This window comes from Lampetra planeri, chromosome 17 (genome assembly GCF_965212315.1).
Source record: "Lampetra planeri chromosome 17, kcLamPlan1.2.h2, whole genome shotgun sequence".
In the NCBI taxonomy this organism is placed as follows: Eukaryota; Metazoa; Chordata; class Hyperoartia; order Petromyzontiformes; family Petromyzontidae; genus Lampetra; species Lampetra planeri.
Window position 1 is genome coordinate 5,067,200 of NC_136123.1, and position 22,332 is coordinate 5,089,531.

A 22,332-nucleotide genomic window follows, 5' to 3' on the forward strand; every position below is an offset into this window, starting at 1 on the left:
AAGAGGCTACACTGATTACGGTTGACATTGACCGATGGCAACGTTTCTATGGCAATGTAATTGGCGAACAAGGCTAACAATGACTTGACTGATGCCCCTTTTTCCAAAGGCAAAACAAAGTCAAGCCCTTTTGGGGCCCTCATGGTATTGTCACTGACAATTTGCCAAACTGAGTCTAACCAAACCTTAATAAGTTCGTCCTGCAAGATGTGAATCGGATTTGGAGCCAAGCAGGGCCTAGGCGTAGGGCTAATGATACGTTCAATGCATGCGAACTCAGCCGCACGGCTCGGCTTTTGCGGCGAAAGAACCTGTCGCTTCCCCGAGCATCAGCAGGCTGGCTCAGCATGGTTCTGGCACAGTTGAGTTGCAGTGGAAGAGAGGTATGGCTAACTGAATCAACTACAGCTCACACAGGCCCATACGGTTACAGTCTTCATCATTAGACCTCCTTTGCCAGTACCAAAATAAAATAATAGGGTTTTTCCCCTTTTTTCTGGCAACAAAACTGAGGTTTCAGTCTTTTTAAACTAAAAAAGCTCTTCTTATTTTACCAGGTAAGGCCCACTGAGCTATATAGCTCTTTATCAAAAGCGACCCTGTCACAAATATTAATTCAAAAAAGTGGCTTATTATGTGCAAATATAAAGCAGCCAAATACCCTGAACGCATGTTTCTAAATGTGGAGGGGAAAACCGGAGGAGCTGGAGAAAAATCCACACGACCACGGGGAGAGAGACACGCAAACTCCAAATATACAGCAGGCGTCAGGGTCGGGATCGAACCCAACGACCTCCTGTGGCGAGGTAGTTAAGCATCTCGCCACCGCTCCGCCCAAGCCGACCGCACACCTGTGAAGCCCATGCCCCAGAGCGAGTCGGCCTGCAAGGTCTGCGCAACCTGGCGCGGGATGGCGCGCAGAAGGCGCCGAGACGAGTGGCGTCCTGTCGAACGCCAGAAGTTGGATCCCAGCGAGAGGCTGGTGCGGCGAAGGGCGCGCGAAGATTGCCATTTCTGGGGCCACCCCGCAGAGCCATTGCACGGTGACTCTGTAAAGCGGGTGGGGGAATCAAGTCAAGCGAGTCTGTCTAAACAAAAGAAAATAACGTAATATCAGTTGTTATTTTACACTACAAATACTACGTCAATCATCTATGAAACATGTGCCTCACAGAATGGTCACAAAAGAGCCGCCATTTGACAGAACCGTTTAAAAAGCACTGTGTATGCAAGCATGCCTCCAAGGTGGGTCTGTGTGCAAACAGTGGATTAATGTCTTATAAATGCATGCTTTAGAGGCTTACTGGGAAAGCATCAGTTTTTAAATATGAAAAACAAAGTGGCAAAGAGCTCTGTACAAACATGTAAAAAATAAAATCGCTGCTAAGAGATAAATATGTTAAGAGGCAACAGTGGGCATTTAAAAAATATTCCATGTACACATGCACTGCCTGCGTATTTGCGTGGGATACATGGCCAGGATGGGGGGATGGGTGAGGGCGATGCACGAACCCGGTTGGTTAAACGCAGCTAACATCATACCCGACACCGCACACCAGTCAGACAGCTAGCCAGATTTTTTTACCCTAAAAAAGTATATCAAATGTATACAATTTTTAGCAAATTGAAATAACGCTTGATTGTAGTTTTGTTCATATTAAATACACATTCAACTGAAAGAAAAATAAAATGCATTAAAATTGACAAAACACTAACATTTGTGTATTTTGCAGATGTAACCACAATCAACTCCAGATTTCATTATTACAAGCATGTACCTCCCTATGCTTCTTTGCGCACTTTTAAGTTTGTTTTATTTTTTGTCAATATCCATGTTTTTGATCCATGCGACATCAGGCTCAGACGAACTCACTAAACTTGAGAAACAGATTTAATCGGGTTCTCAAGGATACTCAACAGTGCCAGCTCGGCACTGACCTCTGGAGCCATCTGCCTCGTGACTGATTGGATGCATCTCCGTTTAACAGACAACACAGGGGCAACTTCACATCACATACAATCGCATCACATGACACAGCACGATATAGCCCATGGCACCTGACAGGAGACTCACCGTCCACGAACTTGAGCGAGCGTACAACTCGGCGCTGTGGCGTTACGCGGCGCACGCTTGGGTGCCGCTCGAGAGCGACGATGCCGTGCCTTCGCCGCTCGCCGATTGTCACCACCTCGAAGTCACTCGGGAAGTCACTGGCGGCATTGTGCCGCGGCACCACGTGCCACGACGACACGCCGGCGCCCCGTAAGGCGCCCGCCACGAAGGAGTGTCGCGCTCGCGCTGTGAAGTACCCGTTGAACGTCACGATGTATTCTGCAACGGGCACAGCGATTGGTCAAAAGGGGTCACAGGCAGCACGTGGGCTGTGTCCTCTGATTCGTTTGCGACCATCTTTCATGCGCGCACTCTCAATACCTGCTCTGCACTGATGATTGTATGAACGTCTTTCTCACTGTACGTAGCCAACCGTGCTAATCGGAGGTGCCAATTATCATTGTTCTAATAATAAACATGCCCTTTATTTATCCATTCAGGGAAGTCTCACCAGGTTTCTATATATTTTTTAGGAGGGCGATACATTGGGTTGTGTGGCCAATTCCTTTTTAATGAGTGTTTTGTGTGTGAAAAGAAACCTAAGCGTCAAAAGAATATCCAGGAATATAAAAGAGATAGTAATAAAAAGACTGCAAAGATGCTTTCACGAACCAACTTGGTGTACTGCCATTTCCTCGGCAATTCGCAGCTCAGTGGATTTAGAATTTTCAAGAAAATACAGTGTGTGGTCCAGACCCTTGCATAGTAATGTCTACTTTGTATATTGTCCATTGTTACTGAGAATGAACTGTGACACTAATTTGTAAAAGTACAGAATAATATGCTGATGATGAAATCATCCTGCAATGTCCTCTGAGGCAAGAGGGGGCAAAAGTGCCAACAAATATATTCTACATCACATCCATCCACAAGTGAAACGTGAGCAAAAAATGTGCATTTATTGTGCTAACTTGAACTCTTCACAAATAGCAAGTGGTCATCTCAATGTGGTACAAATTAAGAGGTGGCTTATTTCCTGGCCTGGCTCATGGGTGGAGTATGGAAGCCAAGATCACACCCAGTACTTTATTCAGCCACATATTGCAACCAAGAGCTGCTTTTATGCCAGGCTGTGAACGAGACCAAAACAAGTCAATTGGAAACTGGCTCACAATTTGAAGTTATGATTGCTGATAAGAAAGGTACAAGACAGCATCTATTTTATAACATTACCACCACCCTGCTAAGTTGTTTTTGCAAGAGACAAAAAACAGTGGAGTGTAAAATGTCATAAAAAGAGCAATGTGTCACTGTGCTGGATTTATCTTTTTATGAACAGCCAAACCTTCCAAAGTATTATACAATTCCAATAAAAAGCTATTGACTTATCCAAAAACATATGAAATGCCAAATAAAATAAGCATCAAACTCCAAAATACATTTCCAGAATGTGGAGTATTTGGCTTAATATTACATTCATAGAAATAATGTTGTGCGTGTGTGTAAACGTCTGATGAAAAACAAATATTGATTGCAATACATCAGCTACACAGGAAGACTGTCTGGTAGCTTAATTTCATACAACAAAACAAACGGAAAGCATTCATGTTTGAAAATAACAGCAAAAAAATTAAGTTTCAAACGTCCATATAAAGCACTAAAATGACAAGTGTCCATTCAGAAGGGAACAGAAGTGTTCTTTCAAACTGTCGGTCACAAGCAGCAGCTGCTGCCAGTGAGACACTTCTGTACTGCAGCCATTCGCGGGGCGGCTTTAATTCTAACAAAATCTATGCGAAGTGCATCTGGCGCATCACTGTGCCGCCCGTTTCACGCGAGGGATACCTCGAGTCGAGAGGGCCCATCGGCACCTCATGCTCCACTCTAGACTTTCAAAATGTCGCAGCCTTAACCTTGGCCTTTAAAGAATCTGTCACTGACAATGAGTGGTATGCGCACAGGATGTACAATAAGACCATATACTGTCATATTCAACTGTAATTAACGTTTTTTAGTGTGTATAAAGAGATTATGTAACAGCAGCCACTCGTTAAACCAAGCTGTTGCACAACGCATAAAATAACATTTGAAATTGGCAGCGCAAAGTATTTAATCTGTTTTAACACTGAGCATGCAAATGACACATAAGCATCCCACTTCAAGAGGCTGACAGGATCTGCAGGGCTGTGAGCAGGATTTAGCTCTATCGATCTGAATGATGTTCATGGGTTGGGAGCGATGCAGCCACTGGGAATGCACATCATGAGTACTGATCCACATTAAATGCCATCCCTTCACAAGTTGCAAAATAAAACCAAGCCACAGTGTGCCTCCACATTTAGCTTGCCAGTCGAGGTGGTGGGGGGGGGGGAACAAGTGACTCATTTTCTTTAAGTAGCAAGTGGTAATCTTATATATGCATTGAGTATTCTTCAAGGTAATTGGTGCAACACACACATGCCATTGTGTACATCAACACTGCCCTGACTACATAACAGTGCCATTCAATGAACTGAACTGCTGAGGTCCGATAAACTGGACAGGTGAGAAGGCAACTTAAGCGAGGCAAATTGTGCTTACACACGAACATTACTGTGCACCGGTCTCATTTTGATAGAGTAACCAACCAGACCTATGAAAGCAGGCAACAATTACAACATTGCTGCAGTAAAAATTAAGCAGATTATATGTATGCTACAACACTGCAGTTTTGTGATCAGAGTGATAAGCATTATGTCCCCGGATTTGTTGCAGGAACATTCATTTTCCAATTCACCACATGTCTCGGCTTAGATAATTAATTATCGCTATTGTGCTTGGTTCGTCCAGATGGAGTGCCTTAGATAAACGCACGCAATGGTCGTCTCCAAGGGGTATGATATAAAAAGGTTGAATATGAAAGTCAAATCCGCTAAACTAAGCACATGGCAGTGCTTAAGTTTAGATCGCACGCATAGCAGAGGCAGCCTTAATACCGGGGCGTGCACGCATCCGGCTATGCCGGAGTGCTTGAGCATTGACTTAAACATTTCCACCAATGATCCACTTTGCACTGACAGTCCTGCCCAGAGTACACAGTGGTAAGTGCAAGTTGGTAGGTTTGAATTATCCCTGGAAATTATACAAAGAAACAGGAGTTAACTAAAAAAATATGTGTAGGAGCGTGTCATTCCGTTACTGCAAATACAATAAAATCCAGCCTTTTAAAATGTACTTTTAAATACAATCAAAAACACATCCTGTGAAACAGATGCGTAGGTGTCTTAAGGTTAAAACAAATACCACAAAGAGCAACCATAACCCTGTGTGCTAAGCTATATTACTTGTTTATATGTACAGTACATGAGTTGTAAACCCATAGCTCTCACTGTTAAGTGAGACACACTGGTCAAAACCTATCATGAAAATGTTTGACAAACAAGTATGTAGCTGTTTGGCAGGTACACATTTACTATGATTTTAAAAGGGTGTGCTCATGAAATGTACAAGCACCAATCTACCAGAAAGAGCGAGCTATCATTTCAATTTCAGAAGAGCTCACTCATAATGACATTGAAAGACCTTTGAAAGCACACAACAAAAAAAACCTCCATAAGTAGCGGACCAAAACAGAATGTTAGACTCCCACACCTGATGAAATGGGTGGAGAAATGAAGGGGGGTTGTTGTATGCCCACAAAATGGTCAGTCAAATCTATGAAGTAAAGGTACACTTTGTGACGGCACTGGCTGAATGTCATCGAGCCGGGGGGTCTTGCGATCACTTACCATTGCTGACCACGCTGGACGAGAAGTCCAGCTTGATGGACGTGTGGTTGCAGTTGAACGGGGGACGAGAGGGCTCGGGCGGCAGGGATGGAACGATGAAAATTCCATCCCCGGCACCTCGCCCTCCCCCGGGACACAGCAGCAGCACGAGCAGGAGCACCCTCAGGGAGGCACCTCCCTCAAGCAGCCTCATGGCTCGATGCCCTCGAGATGCGCTTTTTCCCCCCTTCAAGTTTGGCTCCCTTTTCCAAGCAAAGAATCACTTTGGCCGCACACAATTCATTTCAGCTGCAAGTATGCCAAGCTTCCCTGGCCAGTGACCAGAAGGAAGCCTGAAAATCAAAGAGGCATGGCTGACCAGTCTTTATACATTTTTCCAGCATAGCCCACCTTCAGTCTTATGCATCATCACATGTTGTTCCAGCATTGTTCTGACTGACAACACCATTGAGGAGCCGATCACCATTGATTTTTTTCTGCTTCTTCCATGGTATCTCTGTCCATTTTATCTCTGCCACTGTTGAATGCTGTTGCAGGCACACGCTATACTGGGCTAATGTGTGTTCGACTCCAAGACTCCTCAGGATTGTTCAGGAGCAATCCAGGAAGAAGCCAGAATAATTCTCCGTCACTCACTTCGGCACGCTGGAGCGATATTTACCTGCAAGAGAGAAAGAGTGGTTGCTGCCTGTTTCATCATCAAGCAAATGTCCACAAGAAGCCTATATTTAAATTGAATACATTCCAGGGAAAAGTTATATGGTAATATTGTTTTAACATATTTTCTTGAGGCGTGTGCTCCAAGCCCAATGTCAGAAGCATGGAAGATGAAGATAAAATGCAAATAAAAGTACAGTACAAGACACAAAGAGAAAAGGCATTCTACAAAGCCCTTAAAGGTCATGTATTTAGGCTTAAGATTACATTTTATTGTGAGCTAAAACCACTCAACCATAATTCAGCTGAAAAATATTTAAATATGTTTGGCTAAAACACACATTGGCAAATGTATCTTTAGCCACTGAAGTCTCAATGTATGACCAATATTTGTACAAGATATTGAGCCGAGCTTGCATTTTAGATCATTAATAAAACCACCTTATATTCTTTGGTAGGAATTGTTTACAAGTGTGGGTAAAGTGTCAGTGTGCAGCATTCCACTATCAAGCAGTCCTCCAACATAGTAATCATCATGATAACCAGGCAAGATCTTTCACACAGCTGGTTGAAGGCTTCCCCAAGAAGTCGCCATCTTTCATAGTCCTGTTATGCAAACATTCCACATGCAGACGAGTTGACTTAATAAATCCTTCACCATGGTGGACAGCCTCTCGAGTTTGTACATACTTTGACTGCCACTACATATAAAGTTTCAACCACCGGCCATCAGCACTTCCATCCATGATGTGTCCAGCACACATCCTCTTTTCTTAATAGGATGCCAATATGAGGTCTCTAACTGACATATATTCCACAATCAGTGTTATTTTTTTCTGTCTCTTAGTGCAATTCCAAGCATGTGCCTCCCTTGCTACACTATTTTCAGCTTTTGCAATTTCTTTGTCAAGATCCCTCAGATCCTGTTTCCGGTCTTTTAGTCGTGCGAAGGGCCAGGACTAAAACTCACGGAGACGCAGCCTTTAGTGTATGGTCCTCGCCTGTGGAACAGCCTGCCAGAGGATCTGATGACTTCGCAATCATGAAGCAATTTTAAGTGAAATCTATAAACTTACTTTTACTTAAGATACTTTTATACGGATTTACTTTAATGGTGTTATTTTTTTGACATGCCTTCGCTAGCAATTTCTTGTAACGCAATTTTGTTTTGTATGGAAATTGTTTTTATTGTTCTTGAGATATAGTCTTAATAATGTTTTATTTAACCTGTACATCACTTTCAATTGCATCTTTTGTACGAAATAGTGCTATAGAAATACAGAATTGATATAGATATAACATATACTGTTGAACATTTTGTGCACACATATACATACACGTGTTCTACTCTGTTAGTCAAAACACGTAAAATAATGTCCTACACAAACAAAGCTCCCGTTGTAAGGGAATTGTCGTCTTGCATTTACGCACCTCCAATTATCGCGGTTGGCTACGTACGGTGAGAAAGAAGTTCAACACACATACATCAATCATTTGCGTTGAGTTGAACATTTAAGATGCATCCAATGGACATCCAATTACAGATTTTATTGAGTCTTGAGTAATAGATTGTACAGTGCTGCAATTGCCGATGCACCGCACCCACCCCCATAACAAATCCTGGCCCCCAGGCTGCATCAGCATTGTGTGCAATGTTTACCATCGTGGGAACGGTGCCACAGTGTCCACACTAAAACTAAGCCTCGCTAAAAACATCAGCCCTCGCGAGTATGGCACACACATGTGCTCATGTCGTAGGACTGCAAGAGAAGGCGCTGTTCTTTAAAAATAAAACACAAGAACTTTAGTTGAGAATGAATGAAAAACCGCACACAGATGGACACAACAAAGCTACAACAGCAAAATGAAAGAACGCACTGGGTCAAAGCGACAAAAGAGGGCCGCGTTGACATTGTGCATGTTCAAGGCACGATGCCCCCCACCACACCTACTCCAGCTGCGTAGCAGAGACGCGTCCCAGTGTGGAACAGGAAACAGCACAGACTCAGCAAATGGGAATAATCAATTCCCATTCAAAGCAGGTTCGAGAACCCACGGAGCCCACCAAGACTACCGTATGTGAGAATCCTATTCCCAGTTATATCTCTCGCAAAAGTAACAGTATAATTCTAGATTTGAAGCTTTCGTGACTGCAAGGATTCATACTCTGGCTGTGACGGTCCCACCTGATGACGGAGACTTGTGTTGCCTCCGAAACGTCGTGATTTTTATTTTTTATTTTATTAATTTTAATTTCATTTTTTACCTACGTGACTTTACCGAAAGAACTAAGAGTATGAACAGTATAATTGTTATGTTAAAATAAAAACGAACGCACTTGTTACTTTGCCAGTTAACACTACATTTGCAAAGGAGACAACCATGCAACGTATAAGAGAAATCACCACACTTGCATTCGACTGCAAGAGGTCAATGTCTTTCTTCGCCATGAACACCCAAACTTCTGGACAAAGTTTTCCACTCTTCACGATGTCTCGTCACCTCCAAGTTGCGTGCTCCTCCAATATCATCATCCCAACATCTCCTTCCTTTGCTGTCTACCACTTTCCTTATTTTCCCCATCGACCTCCATTTTTTTTCAAATTTACCCAACGCTTGTGTCGGATGTCCCCGTTAGATGTCCTGGCCAGTTGCGTTTCAGTTTGTAAATTACACGTTATCATCGTTTTCACTTTCGAATATTCATCTATTATTGTGACCCTTGCTCGTTCTTTGGTTATAAATTGCACTAAAGCCTTAAATGAGGTTAACTTTTAATACCGTGGGGTTTTTTTACTGTGACTTAGGGTAAAGATTGTACTGTTTTGATGTTTTAGGTCAATAGACTTCCTGCATGAAACCTCAGGGGCAGTAAAACAAAATTTTTAGTTTTGTTTCATGAACCTGTTATCATTAACCTGTTAACAGATTAAAGAAGTAGAAACTTTTGTTTATGTTAAAACATCGTAGTATCTCCACTCGAGGAAGAAAAAAAACCCTGACCCTAAAGCGAAGGCCCATCATTGTCTCAAATCATATTTTAGAATTAGCCACAAATAGCAAAAAGTGACATGGGTCTGTCACAAACCAACGACTTAAGACTCAAACCACGCGTATAAAAGTTTAGTCTCAAATGGGCACATACCACGTTACCGAACAATAATATTCCTCAGCAATATTAAAATGAGTGCCGTTTGTGATATAATTAAACGTTTATGATTGTTGTATGTTTACATATCAAAACACGTGGCTTCCAACCCTGCATGCGCTCATAGGCAGACACACAAAACCCATCCTTGAACTGCGATCACGACCCAACAACCACTAACCACTTTTAATAATTCACGCCAGTGTAACATTGTAACGACCTCATTCGATACACGTGACACATTAACGTTGAAGAGTGAATGCAAATTACAATGATTGTACAGTAACTGGTAGGTAGGTCAAACGTGGGCTCCATGAGACACGTTGAGGAGCGCTTTGCCACAAGCGACTCGTATCAAACGCATCTTCAGACACCCTTCAGCAGCAAACCGCTCGTGACATTAAAGCACCAGGTGTACGTGGTGGACGACACTTTAACAAGCTATACATTTGCGATTAAATTGCCTGACCCTCCTCCATCCAGTTAAAACCCGCACGGCGAATCATCATCATGAGGCCGTGGGCCCGTGCGTGAACCACTACTCACAGCGATACGCCTGCAGAATGACAACTCCTCCAGCAAACCCCACACCGCGCGCCTTATCAACCCAACGTTGTACTTCTTAATTTTCTGCGTCTTATTTGTTGATGTATTTAAAAAAAAACCCTTAAAGCGAAAGCCGCAAACGCCGATGCCTCCGCCGCCTCCGCACCACCAACGAGTTTAGTCGGCGTACACGCCGTATTGTAAATCGTAGTCCGCATAGACACGAGGAGACGAGGCGTTCCGTGAGCGACGCCGCCCTCCGATTGGTCAACGCTCAGCACCCCCCCCTACCCCCCCCTGCGAGGGACGGAAGCGCGTGCCCGATTGGTCCGCGCCTAATCCGCGCTAGGAAATCTAAATGAATGGGGCGGGGGGTGTGGGGGGTGGGTGGACGTCGAGCCCCTCCCCCCCATCCCCTCTCACGGTCTTCCAGAAGAAGAAGACGACGACCAAAAAAACTCGCGCGCTTTGAACTTCGAATCGATTCCCAACACCGCTCACTCACCCACTCGACCAACGTGGGGGTTCTATGAGGAACGGCGGAATCGAAAGGCGGTTTCGATTTGTTATCGATTTGAAATGTCGATTCCGATTCGATGACGTAAGTGTAAATAGAACCCCGAAAGGGGACTGTGCCCCGGTTTGTACAGTGGCGTTGACGTCGGTAGCGAGTAAAATGAACATAATTATCCTTTCTAATAATTGCGCTAAAGCCAACATCTAACATGTGACACTATTAAAATGCGCGCGAACTGTAAGTCATCATCCTCGATCGATTTGTCGGTTGTCGGGTGCTTGGGGAGGTGACGGAAACTCCACGTGCCGTGTCCCTGTAAACAAAATTGATATTTATTTTGATTTAAAGCTTTCGTGACTGCAGGGATTGATATTCTTGGTTCTTTCGGTAAATTAGTCATGTAGAAGAGAAATAAAAAAAGAAAAATATAAAACTAAAATTCTCACGACGTTTCGGATGATGATTGCTTGTGTTGCAGTCGAAACGTGAGAATTAGTATTTTATATTTTTATTATTTCCCTTTTACGTGACTTTACCGAAAGAACCAAGAATATAGATATATACATATTTGTATACTCTTTGTTTTTTTCGGTAAAAATATTTATTTTATACCTACGTGACTGTACCGAAAAATACTCTTTGGTTTTTTCGGTAAAGTCACGTAGGTAAAACAATAAAATAAAATAGAAACAACTAAATTAAATCACGACTTTTCGGAGGCAACACAAGCCTCCCTCATCAGGTCACGAAAGCTTCAAATCTAGAATTTACCGAAAGAACCAAAGAGTATGGATTCACAAAAGCTTCAGATCAATATTTAGTGTTTTAACAATTATCGTGCGTGCCAGGCTAGCCCCCAAACATCGCTTTGAACCTTCGTGACAAAATCAAACGTATTTGTAACGGGCACACGCCACTTGTATTGACAAATCGTGACTGCAGTGACTTTAAACTACTTAACATTGTATGTTGAACTTCTTTCGCACCGTACGTTGCTAAACTGTCGTTAACGAGGCTTTAACCGGCGAGATGTTTACTACCTCGCCTGGTGTGCAGGAGGTTGTTTGGTAACAATCACGAAGCTTGCTGTATGTTCTGTCTTTCCCCGTGGTCATGTCGAATTATTTTCCCTCCACATTTAGAATCAACTTCACGCGTTTAGAGTATTTGGCTGCTATAAAATTTCCACAATATCTGGTGATATCAAAACATTGTTTAGTTTTACCTGTGTAAAATAGTTTTATGGATTGCGTTGATCTCAAATTTATTTTGAATTTATTAAATAACCACATTATAATGGTATCCACACACGTAAGTGGCAGTCATTAAATTGTAAATCTTGAAACCAAAATTTGCCACGAACATCAGAATCAGAACTCCAACGTTGTACTCTACTACTATGCTCCCCGCCTTCACCAAACAGTGCGGTGAAGTGCATCGCAACCTCTCCACGCAGCAACATAGCAAGTTTAAGACCTTCCACACGTGCAATGCAGTGGTGACAAGAGGCCTGCACATGCGTGCATCTACCCCAAGCGCACTGAGGCTGCAATGTCCCCCCACCACCAACTAACTACCTTTGGTGGCTGTTCCTGCCATGGGAAACTGGGGGCATCTCACTCAACAAGTCAGGGGCCCTCCCGTAGGTTTACTCGACTTAAAAGATTACGTTTGTAGGTGAATGCCACTTGTCACGACCAGTAGATGAGACATGCCTGAAGAGAGACCACTTAATTTCCTTATGCGCGGTGCTTAAACATCAAGCGACATTGGAGGCATATTACTTGGTTCAACGATTGGAATTATATTTTTTAAACACCTCAAGCATAACGTGTTTGGAGGCTAACCCCTTTCCATATGAATAAAACCAATCTTCAACCTCTGGGGTCATATTTTGAGGCTCATCTTCAAAAACGTCGTTTATTAAATGTTTCTAGTGATAAGCAGAAGACTCAACTGCAGAGTATTTAGCATAACTTCCTGGCCCTGCAACATTTACACGAGTCGGTGATCATCACATTGATGTATTGAAAACGAATTTCTTTAGAACTCCTTTTTCTGTTTAGTTTGTTCTCCCCTGCACCTCCGATTATTACGGTTGGCTACGTACGGCGCGAAAGAAGTTTCACATACATAAACGCAGTACAATACTCGCGTTGAAACGTGCTAATTTGAGAGTACAGAACTGTACTTCTGGAAATATCTTTGAATCTACCGTTCTGTCTGTCACACGAGAAAGGGAATTCTGAAGTGCAGCCCAGAGCCGTGTTGTTAGCTTCACAGCCTGGGTTTGATGAAGCGCCATACTGTGGGCAATGTGTGTTTGTGTACCTTTTAGATGCAACAATTTAAAAAGTAAATACAGTACTTGTACACGGGGAGGGGGGCATGCTTTAGACTTTGTGTTTGTATAACATGGACAGTGCACAAAGCAAACGCACCCAGCAGCCTGCAGTGCTGATGCTGTTTACATTACAATGGACAAAGCGCAAACACGCACAGCAGATGTACCATTGTGATTCAGTATTTGTTCATGGAAGTAATGTAAGTGACGCTTTCTTACAGGGAGGTGTAACAGTTTGTAATTTGCGTGAAAGTCACGATTCCCAAAGCGGGCTTAACTCTAAACATACACTTTGTCTAATATATGGTCAATTCCTAGATTTATGATGTAGGGAAGTTGTGTTCTTTTCCCTTCTAATCTATTCTGTGATGTGATGCTCTTATATACAGAGCTGACATTCGTGCGTCTTGCCATCATTAAGATATTGTGTTGTGCATCAACCAACCAACTATAGTCGTGTCTGTTTTGTTTGCTAACATCCGTCAGCTGAGAAAACTAACCAGCCGTGGAAAGGCATAACCCATGTCTACTTTGTAAGGCATGAAAACTGCCAATCTCTGTTGAAAAACAATTTAAGCTTTAAAGAAAATAAAACATCAAAGCATCATTCAACAAGGATCTTCATGGTGGCTAAAACGTTTACTTATGCAAGCAATGTAAATGATTAAACGTTTACATTTTTAATAATGTTCACTTGTATGTATGAATGAGCTTCTGCCAGCTTTTCACCCTTACGTTTCTTTTTATTTTAGGTGTCAGAAATATGGATGAAAAAAATGCACAGGTGACAGGGCCTGTGGCAGAAAAAGCCAACCGAGTTAAAGATTCACTGCCGAGCCAAGCAAGCTGCCCAATGGAGCAAGCCAATGGACTCCGAGTGACTCCCGAGTCCTCGTCAGACAGATCAAGCCAGGAGTCATTGACCACTGCTGATGACTCTGATGCGGGCCTTGAGCCCTGCATGATCTGGTCACTGATGGAGGCACTGGAGAAGCAGACAGAGCAGATCGGCGTGTCGGCGTGCGGTGCTACCGCCGTGGTGAACGTTATGCAGGCGCTCGGAGTCCCGGTGGAGGCCGATATCGCTGAGAGCGCCGTCGGCACGAAGCTACGTGCCAACGAAGCCCCATTAACGGAGTACCTTCTTTCCCGCAGCGTGGCAGGTCCGTTCAGGCGAATCCACACACTTGAATCCAATCGCAGGCTTAATATAAACGTGGAAGTGACTTGGCATTGTCACCCTAAAGGAAGACATAGCTCAATAAATAAATGTAGGGACACTGGCGCTGTTGATGGATCCTCTTGGTCATACCCTTCCATGGAAATTACCCCTTTTCTCTTTGCAGCTATCCTCGGACAATCGCGAGCAAAAGGGTGCATTTTCCCACCTCTTCTGGGTTATATCTCTTACCCGCAGATAACACGATAGATTTGGTAGTTAGAGAAAACCACTTCCGGTAGCATTTTATCTGCAGTAAGCACAGATAATTATCTGTGCTTACTGCAGATAAAATGTTTGTAGTGGCAGCCAATTATTCCTATTATATTCCTATTATAATAGGAATAATTGGATACCACTTCCAAATTACCCCTTTTATCCCTCATAAGACACAGAGTAGTGACACGACAGTGATACTACAGTGTCAAATTCTTAATAGTTTTAAGTCCCTAATAGCGACACTGTATTTGTACTACAGATGTTTTCATATTGGATCATCTTTACAAACATTATAGCCTCCCCCTCCAGTATGGACATACGGACATAGCCAATGCAATAACACTTTCAAGCATCGTTGGAAATCTTTAATAAAGTGTTCCACTGATATCGATTAGAACATGCTAACAATGCTAATGATAGCAGTATCTTCTGTGTTGCTCTTATCGTTTGGGTATCACAAATATATGACCGCATTTGTTTCTGTCTCCGCCACTTGGGCGTTTGCAGGCGCGACGCACGAGCAGCTGCTGGTGGGCGCGCACGAGGCATCGCGTGGCCACGTACTCGGCAGGTTTTTCCACATGTACCCGGCACGCGCGGTGCCGCTGGCGCACTGGTTGCGGCACTGGGTGAGACGTGGCGCCGTGCCCGTTGTCACCATGAACATGCAGGTGGCTGTGCCACCCGGAGAGGAAGTGCCCGATGCCTGGCACCACCAGATGGTGTTCGGAGTCGGCAGAGAGGGCATCTACATGGCCAACCCCTTGGACTTTGGTAGGTCATCTGTGAGCATCGAACCACAGCCCACCCACACATACGTGCAGTACCATGTAGGCATGTAGGGAATAACCCCACCAGTGATTTGAGTAAGGGTCACAATTCAGGGTGGCGATGTGATTTAAGAATCAAGTTTTTTGGTCTCACCGTCTCGTTTATGTTGATTCCTGTTTTTCTGTCTCATTTGCACAGTTGTCTTCCCTACATTAGCCTAAATGTAGCAATTGCATATCATATGCATATTGTATACAAATTGTAAAAAATCTGTTCTCAAATTAACAACTTGATAAATGTATGAGTGTAATAATATTTTTTTTATTGAAGAGTTAATGCTTCATTATATACCTAATATATTGACATTCATTTTATCTGACCCTGTTATCAGCACTTCCTATCACCTGTGTACTTCATCCAATGTTTCTTCCTGTCCGAGCCATCGAGCGGACAAGACAAAGTCATGTGAGAGTATCGGCAAATCCTTCCTATAACCAGTGCTCGAGTGCTTAAATAATAAATATGCCCACTGTTTTGTACAGATACATTATCGAGTAGACCCTATATCGATCCAATTGTTTTGTATATATTTGTTGCATTAGGTACTCTTTTTATCCTTATTATAAACCTTCGTTTTATTTTCCTTATTACCATTGTCTTGTACGTTTTTATTGCTCCTTTTTTTCCAAACTCATGCGGATACTTATGTGTAAACACTCATGATTCTATTATATTTGGCCATATGGTGCACATAATAGAATACACATTTCACAATTAGAGATTGGTAGTTCATATACTCTTGGGTCAATAAAATTTAACATTGTCATGCCTGCCATATGAATGTGGAAATCCTACCACCGGCTTAGGACTATGAATGGGATAGAATTCCCACCATATGCCCATTTGAGCAGGAAACCACTTTGACTTGTTTTGAATTTCATTTTTTTTATTTACATGCAGGAAATACCCGGCGTTGCCCGGGTACTTGTGAATGTAGAGTGGGCTAATCACTGTATTCAGAAGGAGGGGTTAATGGCGTTACAGCCACTGTGAATATTTTTCTGTGCCATGGGGCCTGTAATAAATATAATGTAACGTGCCAAAATGGGGAACGAAATTATATAACGAAGCTTTTTTTTGAAGTGTGAATGATGCCGTTTGTTTGTCTCGCACCGAAAGATGGGTGTGCTCAAGGAGGTTGACCTTTCATTGAGATCATCAACGGTTTTTTGGTGGTGTAATCAACGGCAATTTTACATACATTTTATGAGGGGGTCATTATGTAACTGTTAGATGTGCAGGACCAGGTTAATATGTGCTGGGTTATGGATGGTGATGTCACTGGGAGCGAGTGGGTGCCTCCGGGCCCCCCTATATAAAATGTCGGCTCGCCATGTAGCTAAGGTTTTCGGCGGGGTTTTAATAGGTAACCCTGCCAAGTTTGGTGGCGATAGCTTTAACGGTCTGGATTTGTATTTGGAACAGACAGACGGGCTTTCATTTATATATATATTATTACTCTTATTTATCCAGGAAAAATACTCGCTGAGTATCATAAGTTTTTTAGAGGAGGATCCTGACAATTTTTTGCAGCAGTGAACAACGATTGTATGTACACTCAAACTTTGCCCATCGTGGATTTGACCATTCGTGCCCCTGGATTCGAACTGGAACATCTGCAACGATTGTTGAACACACTACCACGAGGCCATGTCGTTGCCCGAACGTTAAATTCAGTTTTTCTCTCATTACATAACATCAGTGTTGATCGTTCATCACTCTCACATAAACCAAGTATTATCTAAAGGCAATGAGTATTATTCTATTGTAATTAAAAGGCCATTGACGAAGAGAATGTAACATGGTGGAAAGTGCACAATGAAACATGGAGAGTTACATGCATGGCAATACACTGAGAGAGGAACACATGGATCAGTGAACATATGCAAGTTAGACATTTTACTTTTAATAAAGGTAAGTGTGCTTTGGCAGAACGTCTCATGGCAAGAGGGAATGATGGGTGGTTGTTCGGACTACATCAGTGTGGCAGCCAATATAGTGATATTCTCACGAGGACATCGCTGCTGAGATGGAGCGATGGAATCAGCTTCTATTTATCAAACAGCTGTCAGAGATGGCGAAGGCTTGGGTAGGTCTTCATCCAGCAGTGAATTGATTTTGGCTGATGAATATGATGTCTAACAATAAAGACAAAAGTCCACCCCATTGTTTATGTCTGTGTATCTGTTGGAGCGTACTACACGGTGACTGATTTTAACGTTCGTTTGTTATACTAGATAATCGAGTCTGAAGATGATTGTCAAATTACCAATAATGGCTTCGCAACCCTACACAGGACGCAGTACGTCACTGTTCTCTCCTGTTGCTGCGTATCGGCACACGCAGTGGGCACAGCGGTGCTGAGCCAGCGCCTAAGCAGCCCCTCGGAGCTGCTGGTGCGTCGCGAGGACGTGGAGGCGCGCGTGGCCGGAGGCAGTGGCACCATCGCACGCCTGGAGGACGACCCGCGCTGGCACGAGCTTCACGTCGCTGGTGAGACAACAACAACAACAACAAAAACCGCCATTTGCCAATAAGTGTCGGTGACGTCGCCACTAAGTGTTGGTAACGTCACCACGGCCTTGTGTCAGGCTATGTGCACTTTAAGGCCACGTGAAGTGTCATATGCCCGCTGGCAGGAGGGGGTCACGGGACGGACAAGGCAACACCACTCGTCTCGGAGCCGATCAACACTTGCTGACCTTTACACAATTATCCCCACGTCTATCCCCAGGATCCAGGTAGCCACCTGAGATTAAACTGGGTTCTCTAGTGTATCATGACTGGACAAATTCAATTTGTTTCTGCGCTTGATTGGGCTAAATTCCAGTTCTTGGGATATAAAATATTTGAGTGTAATGCAATGAACATTACTGTCATTGGCTGGATATTTGTTAAAATGCTGTCCTTTGTTGTGTAAGCTGAGGTCACTGAAATTGATATCCACTTCCGTGGGTCATTCTCTAACACAAGGGGTTGCATTGCTCTGCGAGAGACATGGATCAGGATAACATTGGGGATACATTCCCAAAACATCTCTTCTCACCCCGTGGCCTTCCACTGTGGTTTGTAGGTTCTGTGCGTGTGACCCTGGTGGCACAGTACAAAAACCCTTATCACATTAAGCAGCAGATGGTGGTATATTGTTTGTGCAGACAAAAAATGCAATACTATGCATTTTTTTTTACTATTCATCGAATCCTAAAAGCAAATTCAAGCGAGGTTACATTATCTTTGTACAACTTTCCACTGAAAAAGGTGTTCCTGTTTCTCAGCGGTGTTTTGTGTTTGTTCCACATCTGCATTGCAAATAGGATTATTGTCTCAATAGGCTTCCACCTGTGCTTAGGCAGGGCATGAATGGAAAGAGATGTCATCAATAATTGGAGGAAAATAAAATATCTTTGATTGAGAGTTTTTTAATGAAAATTAAATGCACACTAATTATAATGGACTCATAAAACTTATTGTGTCCTTGAACTAAAATGTGGAATTTAAACGCTAAACGATAACCTCAATGTGTGCTTAAATTCAGCTTTACAGTCTAAGTTTGAATAAGTAATTCACTTTAGAGAGATGTCCTTGGTAAGACTTGCTTACCCACACACACATATTCTAAGATAACCCATGCTTGTTTCATATAATGCATCATCTGCCCACAGATGACCGTAAGATGAACTTCATAATATTCTTTTTTCATCCGCTTAATCTGCCTTCTCCCAACAAAAGCCGACTTCCTGGATAATTTAACTGTTGTGGAAGTTGTGTTTTTAAATGACACTGGCTTGATGTTCTGTGAAAACATAATTGTTTACATATGCAGCCGTTAGCACGTGTACGTAGGTGTAACTGTAAGTGAACGTTGCCATACGTACATGAGCGAGTGGACATAGCTTCGTACAGGGTGCCGTATGGTTTAACACATAGGCATTTGCGACCAATATTTATAATAAATGTTTTTTTTAGGTTACATTGCGTAAATATAAATGTGTCATTAACCCACCACCATCCAGCATATCCAATTAGTAAGGTTTGTCACATAAACAGAACGTGCCAATTAGTGACTACGTCAGCACACCGGTGTATTGGAGAGTAAACCCAGAACATTTACAATTTGAGTACGACGTTTTGCTGGTGATCACAACCAGCTTTCATCAGGCGATTTGCCAGAATTGTGAAGAAGTCTTCCTGTTTCGGTCTTAAATCCCTTCCACCCTTTTCTTCCTTCCTTCCCGCAACTCCCCATCCAGAACAAGTGGAGCGCATGCTGTGTGCACAGAGTGCCCTCGGCGAGGGCCAAGACCTTCTGACGACAGCAGCACCCACGCACATCACCATACCAGCCGCCTACAAGTCGGGCGTGACGTTGTTCGTGCCGTGCGACTCTCCTGTCGCCGCCGAGCTCCTCGCCGAACCAGAGCTTCCCCTGCTTTAGCGGGGACTCCGCGACTCAACGATGTCCCACGTGATACTCAGGGTGGTGAACGACCACCACCGTCATTGTCATCATCATCACTTCATATTTACACACCACACCTCCCGTGCAGTACATAATGAGGTGCCCTTCGGTAGGGAACCCCCAGTAGCAGTTGCCCCTATGCAGCAGAAGGTGACAGCAGCACCGGCCATCATAGTGGAAATTAGTCTGCCAGTTGCCATGAGGCTTCCGAATTTAGCAATTTTCAAGTAATGTATACAATTTTAGATGACGCAAGCACACATGTGTCTATATATTTAACTTATTTCGCACCGTACGTTGCCAACCTTGCTAAACGGAGGTGCATGGCCTACTCTTGATGTCACGGGATCTTTAACGTACACTTCGAAGCAGAGCGCACTGTGAAGTAGGCCTGAACAAGGGTGGCCACTAAGCTTGATCCATGAAACTCTGCAACAAGCAGCAAAACGCCCTACCACTCATGCATGTCACCACGCAATTGACACAAGCCAGAGTGATGGACCTCAGCTGTGATGCTGAGCTGGGATAATCATTTTGGTCTTTGAAAAATGTCTTATTACTTTCACCTATATATAAATTCCACCGTTGGCATGTCAGGAGATTAATGTTTGCACTCTGCCCTTCGTAGAGTGTTCCATCGTAGTCAAAACCAAAATCAAACCAAAATATACCAAATTAAGTAAATAACCAAGTTAAATATATACATTTTGTGCAAAAAACTGTCATTCAGGCTGAGACCATAAAAATAATAAAATCAATTTAAAATACGTGACTTTACCGAAATAACCAAGAATATGAATTCCTGCAGTCACGAAAGTTTTAAGTCAAGATTTGAGACCATCAACTCACGGGTGACTTATCCCACATTCAAACCCAGCATCTAAGAGGTGCCAACTCGGTGCGGAGCTGCTCGGCCTCCTGCGGCTTGGGATTTATCTGAGTGAAGAGAAAAATACCAGGCCATAAATTTCGATTTAAAGCTTTCGTGACTGCAGGGATTCATCATCTTGGTTCTTTCGGTAAAGTCACGTAGAATGGAAATAATAAAATAATAAAAATAAAACATAATAAAATAATTCTCACGACGTTTCGACCACAACGCAAGCAGCCGTCCTCAGGTGGAGAACAGGTCTGTCGAGAAGACAGAGTCTGAATGTCTTCTCGACAAACCTGTTCTCCACCTGAGGACGGCTGCTTGCGTTGTGGCCGAAACGTCGTGAGAATTATTTTATTATGTTTTATTTTGATTATTTTATTATTTCCATTCTACGTGACTTTACCGAAAGAACCAAGAAGATACCAGGCCATCTCGGACTGTTCCAGTTTTTCATTCCATTTTGAGATTCATGAGAATTTGTGCATTATTACAAGCCCTGGCTTCTGAACCTTTCACACAAAAAGCAACAATAAAAGAAACCCCTACAAATGTGAAATTCACCCTTTCCATCTAGATCTACCCTTGGGAGTGTTGGGGCAAGTGCTTTAACATACGCTGGGATGGCGGAGCCAGCATCCTAAATTTTTTCTCAAATTAAATGCATCAGGGCTGTCTGGATTAAGTAATTGCTGCTCAGCGTTATGACGCAGTTTTAGCTCCCTGATGCCACACGGCCATCCCCTGGTCAAGACTTGGGCTTGTGGAGAATTGCAATTTCTGCACAGCATGTGTATAGATTGCATGCTCTCTTGTTTGCATGCATTTTTTGTTCTAATGCATTGGCAGTGATGCATACGCATCGAGAAAAAAACGCAATGCATATGTCAATCACGCTGCCCTAATACAATATATACTGTGTTATATATGGGTGATGTTTTGGGCATGATGGGCGATTTTTATTTTCTGGCAGAGCTATTGACATATGTCTTGTTTGGATGTGTATTGTTTTGGAACACCAGTTTCTTTTCACATCCCAAACATGACCCGACTGAAAAGTATCTCTGTTGGTTCACTGCGGCTTTTGCTTACTGAAGATTCAACGAGTTCATTGATTCATCAAATGTGTCACGATATTCAGTGCACTGACACCAGTAGCAGAGTTCAAAATCCTGAGCGTTTTAACATAGCCATTAACTATTGGTGCCTTAGCATGTCTGGTAAATAAAGGATAGTGCCTTTAAAAATACCTGATCTTAAATGCACTTAAGCATTGTAAATATGAAAATTAAATGTCAATTCAATTGTATACCAATATATTTGTATACACCATTAGCTATTTCTCTGCACGCCAGAGTCATTTAAATGATCGTGACAGACTGGCTATAAAGATGACTCGACAATGAGATTAGACACATCTGTCAACTTAATTTATTATTCTCAGACTAAAAACGGTGCTTGCGTTAACAGCGCACTGTAGATGCAAGATGCAGCACAGGGTATGATTATTTACTAGGACTTCAACGCAGGATTAAACACAGTGAAATCAACACACGGCAAACAAACATACCAACAGTGTAAATGCTGCTCCGATATGTTAAAATAAAGATTATTATTTGTAAAAGGATTGAACAACTGGAAATGATTTGTACTCATGTGGGAAGGGTTTTGGGTTAATAGACAATCCAAGCAGTTTTC

At 42.9% G+C, this 22,332-nt stretch overlaps 2 protein-coding genes across 3 annotated transcripts in view; one reads left to right on the top strand and one right to left on the bottom strand.

Moving 5' to 3' along the window:
- Nucleotides 1-10,373, bottom strand: part of MBTPS1 (membrane bound transcription factor peptidase, site 1) — a 31,426-nt gene extending 21,053 nt beyond the window's left edge. The window contains exons 1-4 of the mRNA XM_078601924.1: nt 10,172-10,373; nt 5,821-6,481; nt 2,075-2,332; nt 852-1,049 (exon numbers count right to left, since the gene is read on the bottom strand). Of these exons, the coding sequence (XP_078458050.1) occupies nt 852-1,049; nt 2,075-2,332; nt 5,821-6,013 (649 nt within the window). The 5' untranslated portion in view covers nt 6,014-6,481; nt 10,172-10,373. The remainder of the gene's footprint in view (nt 1-851; nt 1,050-2,074; nt 2,333-5,820; nt 6,482-10,171) is intronic.
- A 398-nt stretch (nt 10,374-10,771) lies between these two features.
- Nucleotides 10,772-20,851, top strand: LOC144723299 (uncharacterized). Of its 2 annotated transcripts, none has more exons than XM_078601926.1 (5): nt 10,772-10,925; nt 13,785-14,195; nt 14,978-15,244; nt 17,648-17,794; nt 19,552-20,849. In XM_078601926.1, exons 1-5 carry the CDS (start codon nt 10,913-10,915, stop codon nt 19,734-19,736), a joined length of 1,023 nt encoding a protein of 340 aa, XP_078458052.1. In that variant the 5' UTR covers nt 10,772-10,912; the 3' UTR covers nt 19,737-20,849. The 2 variants fall into 2 exon arrangements, with proteins under 2 accessions (XP_078458052.1, XP_078458051.1); XM_078601925.1 differs by lacking the exon at nt 10,772-10,925 and adding an exon at nt 10,939-12,330 and having other exon boundaries at nt 19,552-20,851.
- The last annotated feature ends 1,481 nt before the right edge of the window (nt 20,852-22,332 follow it).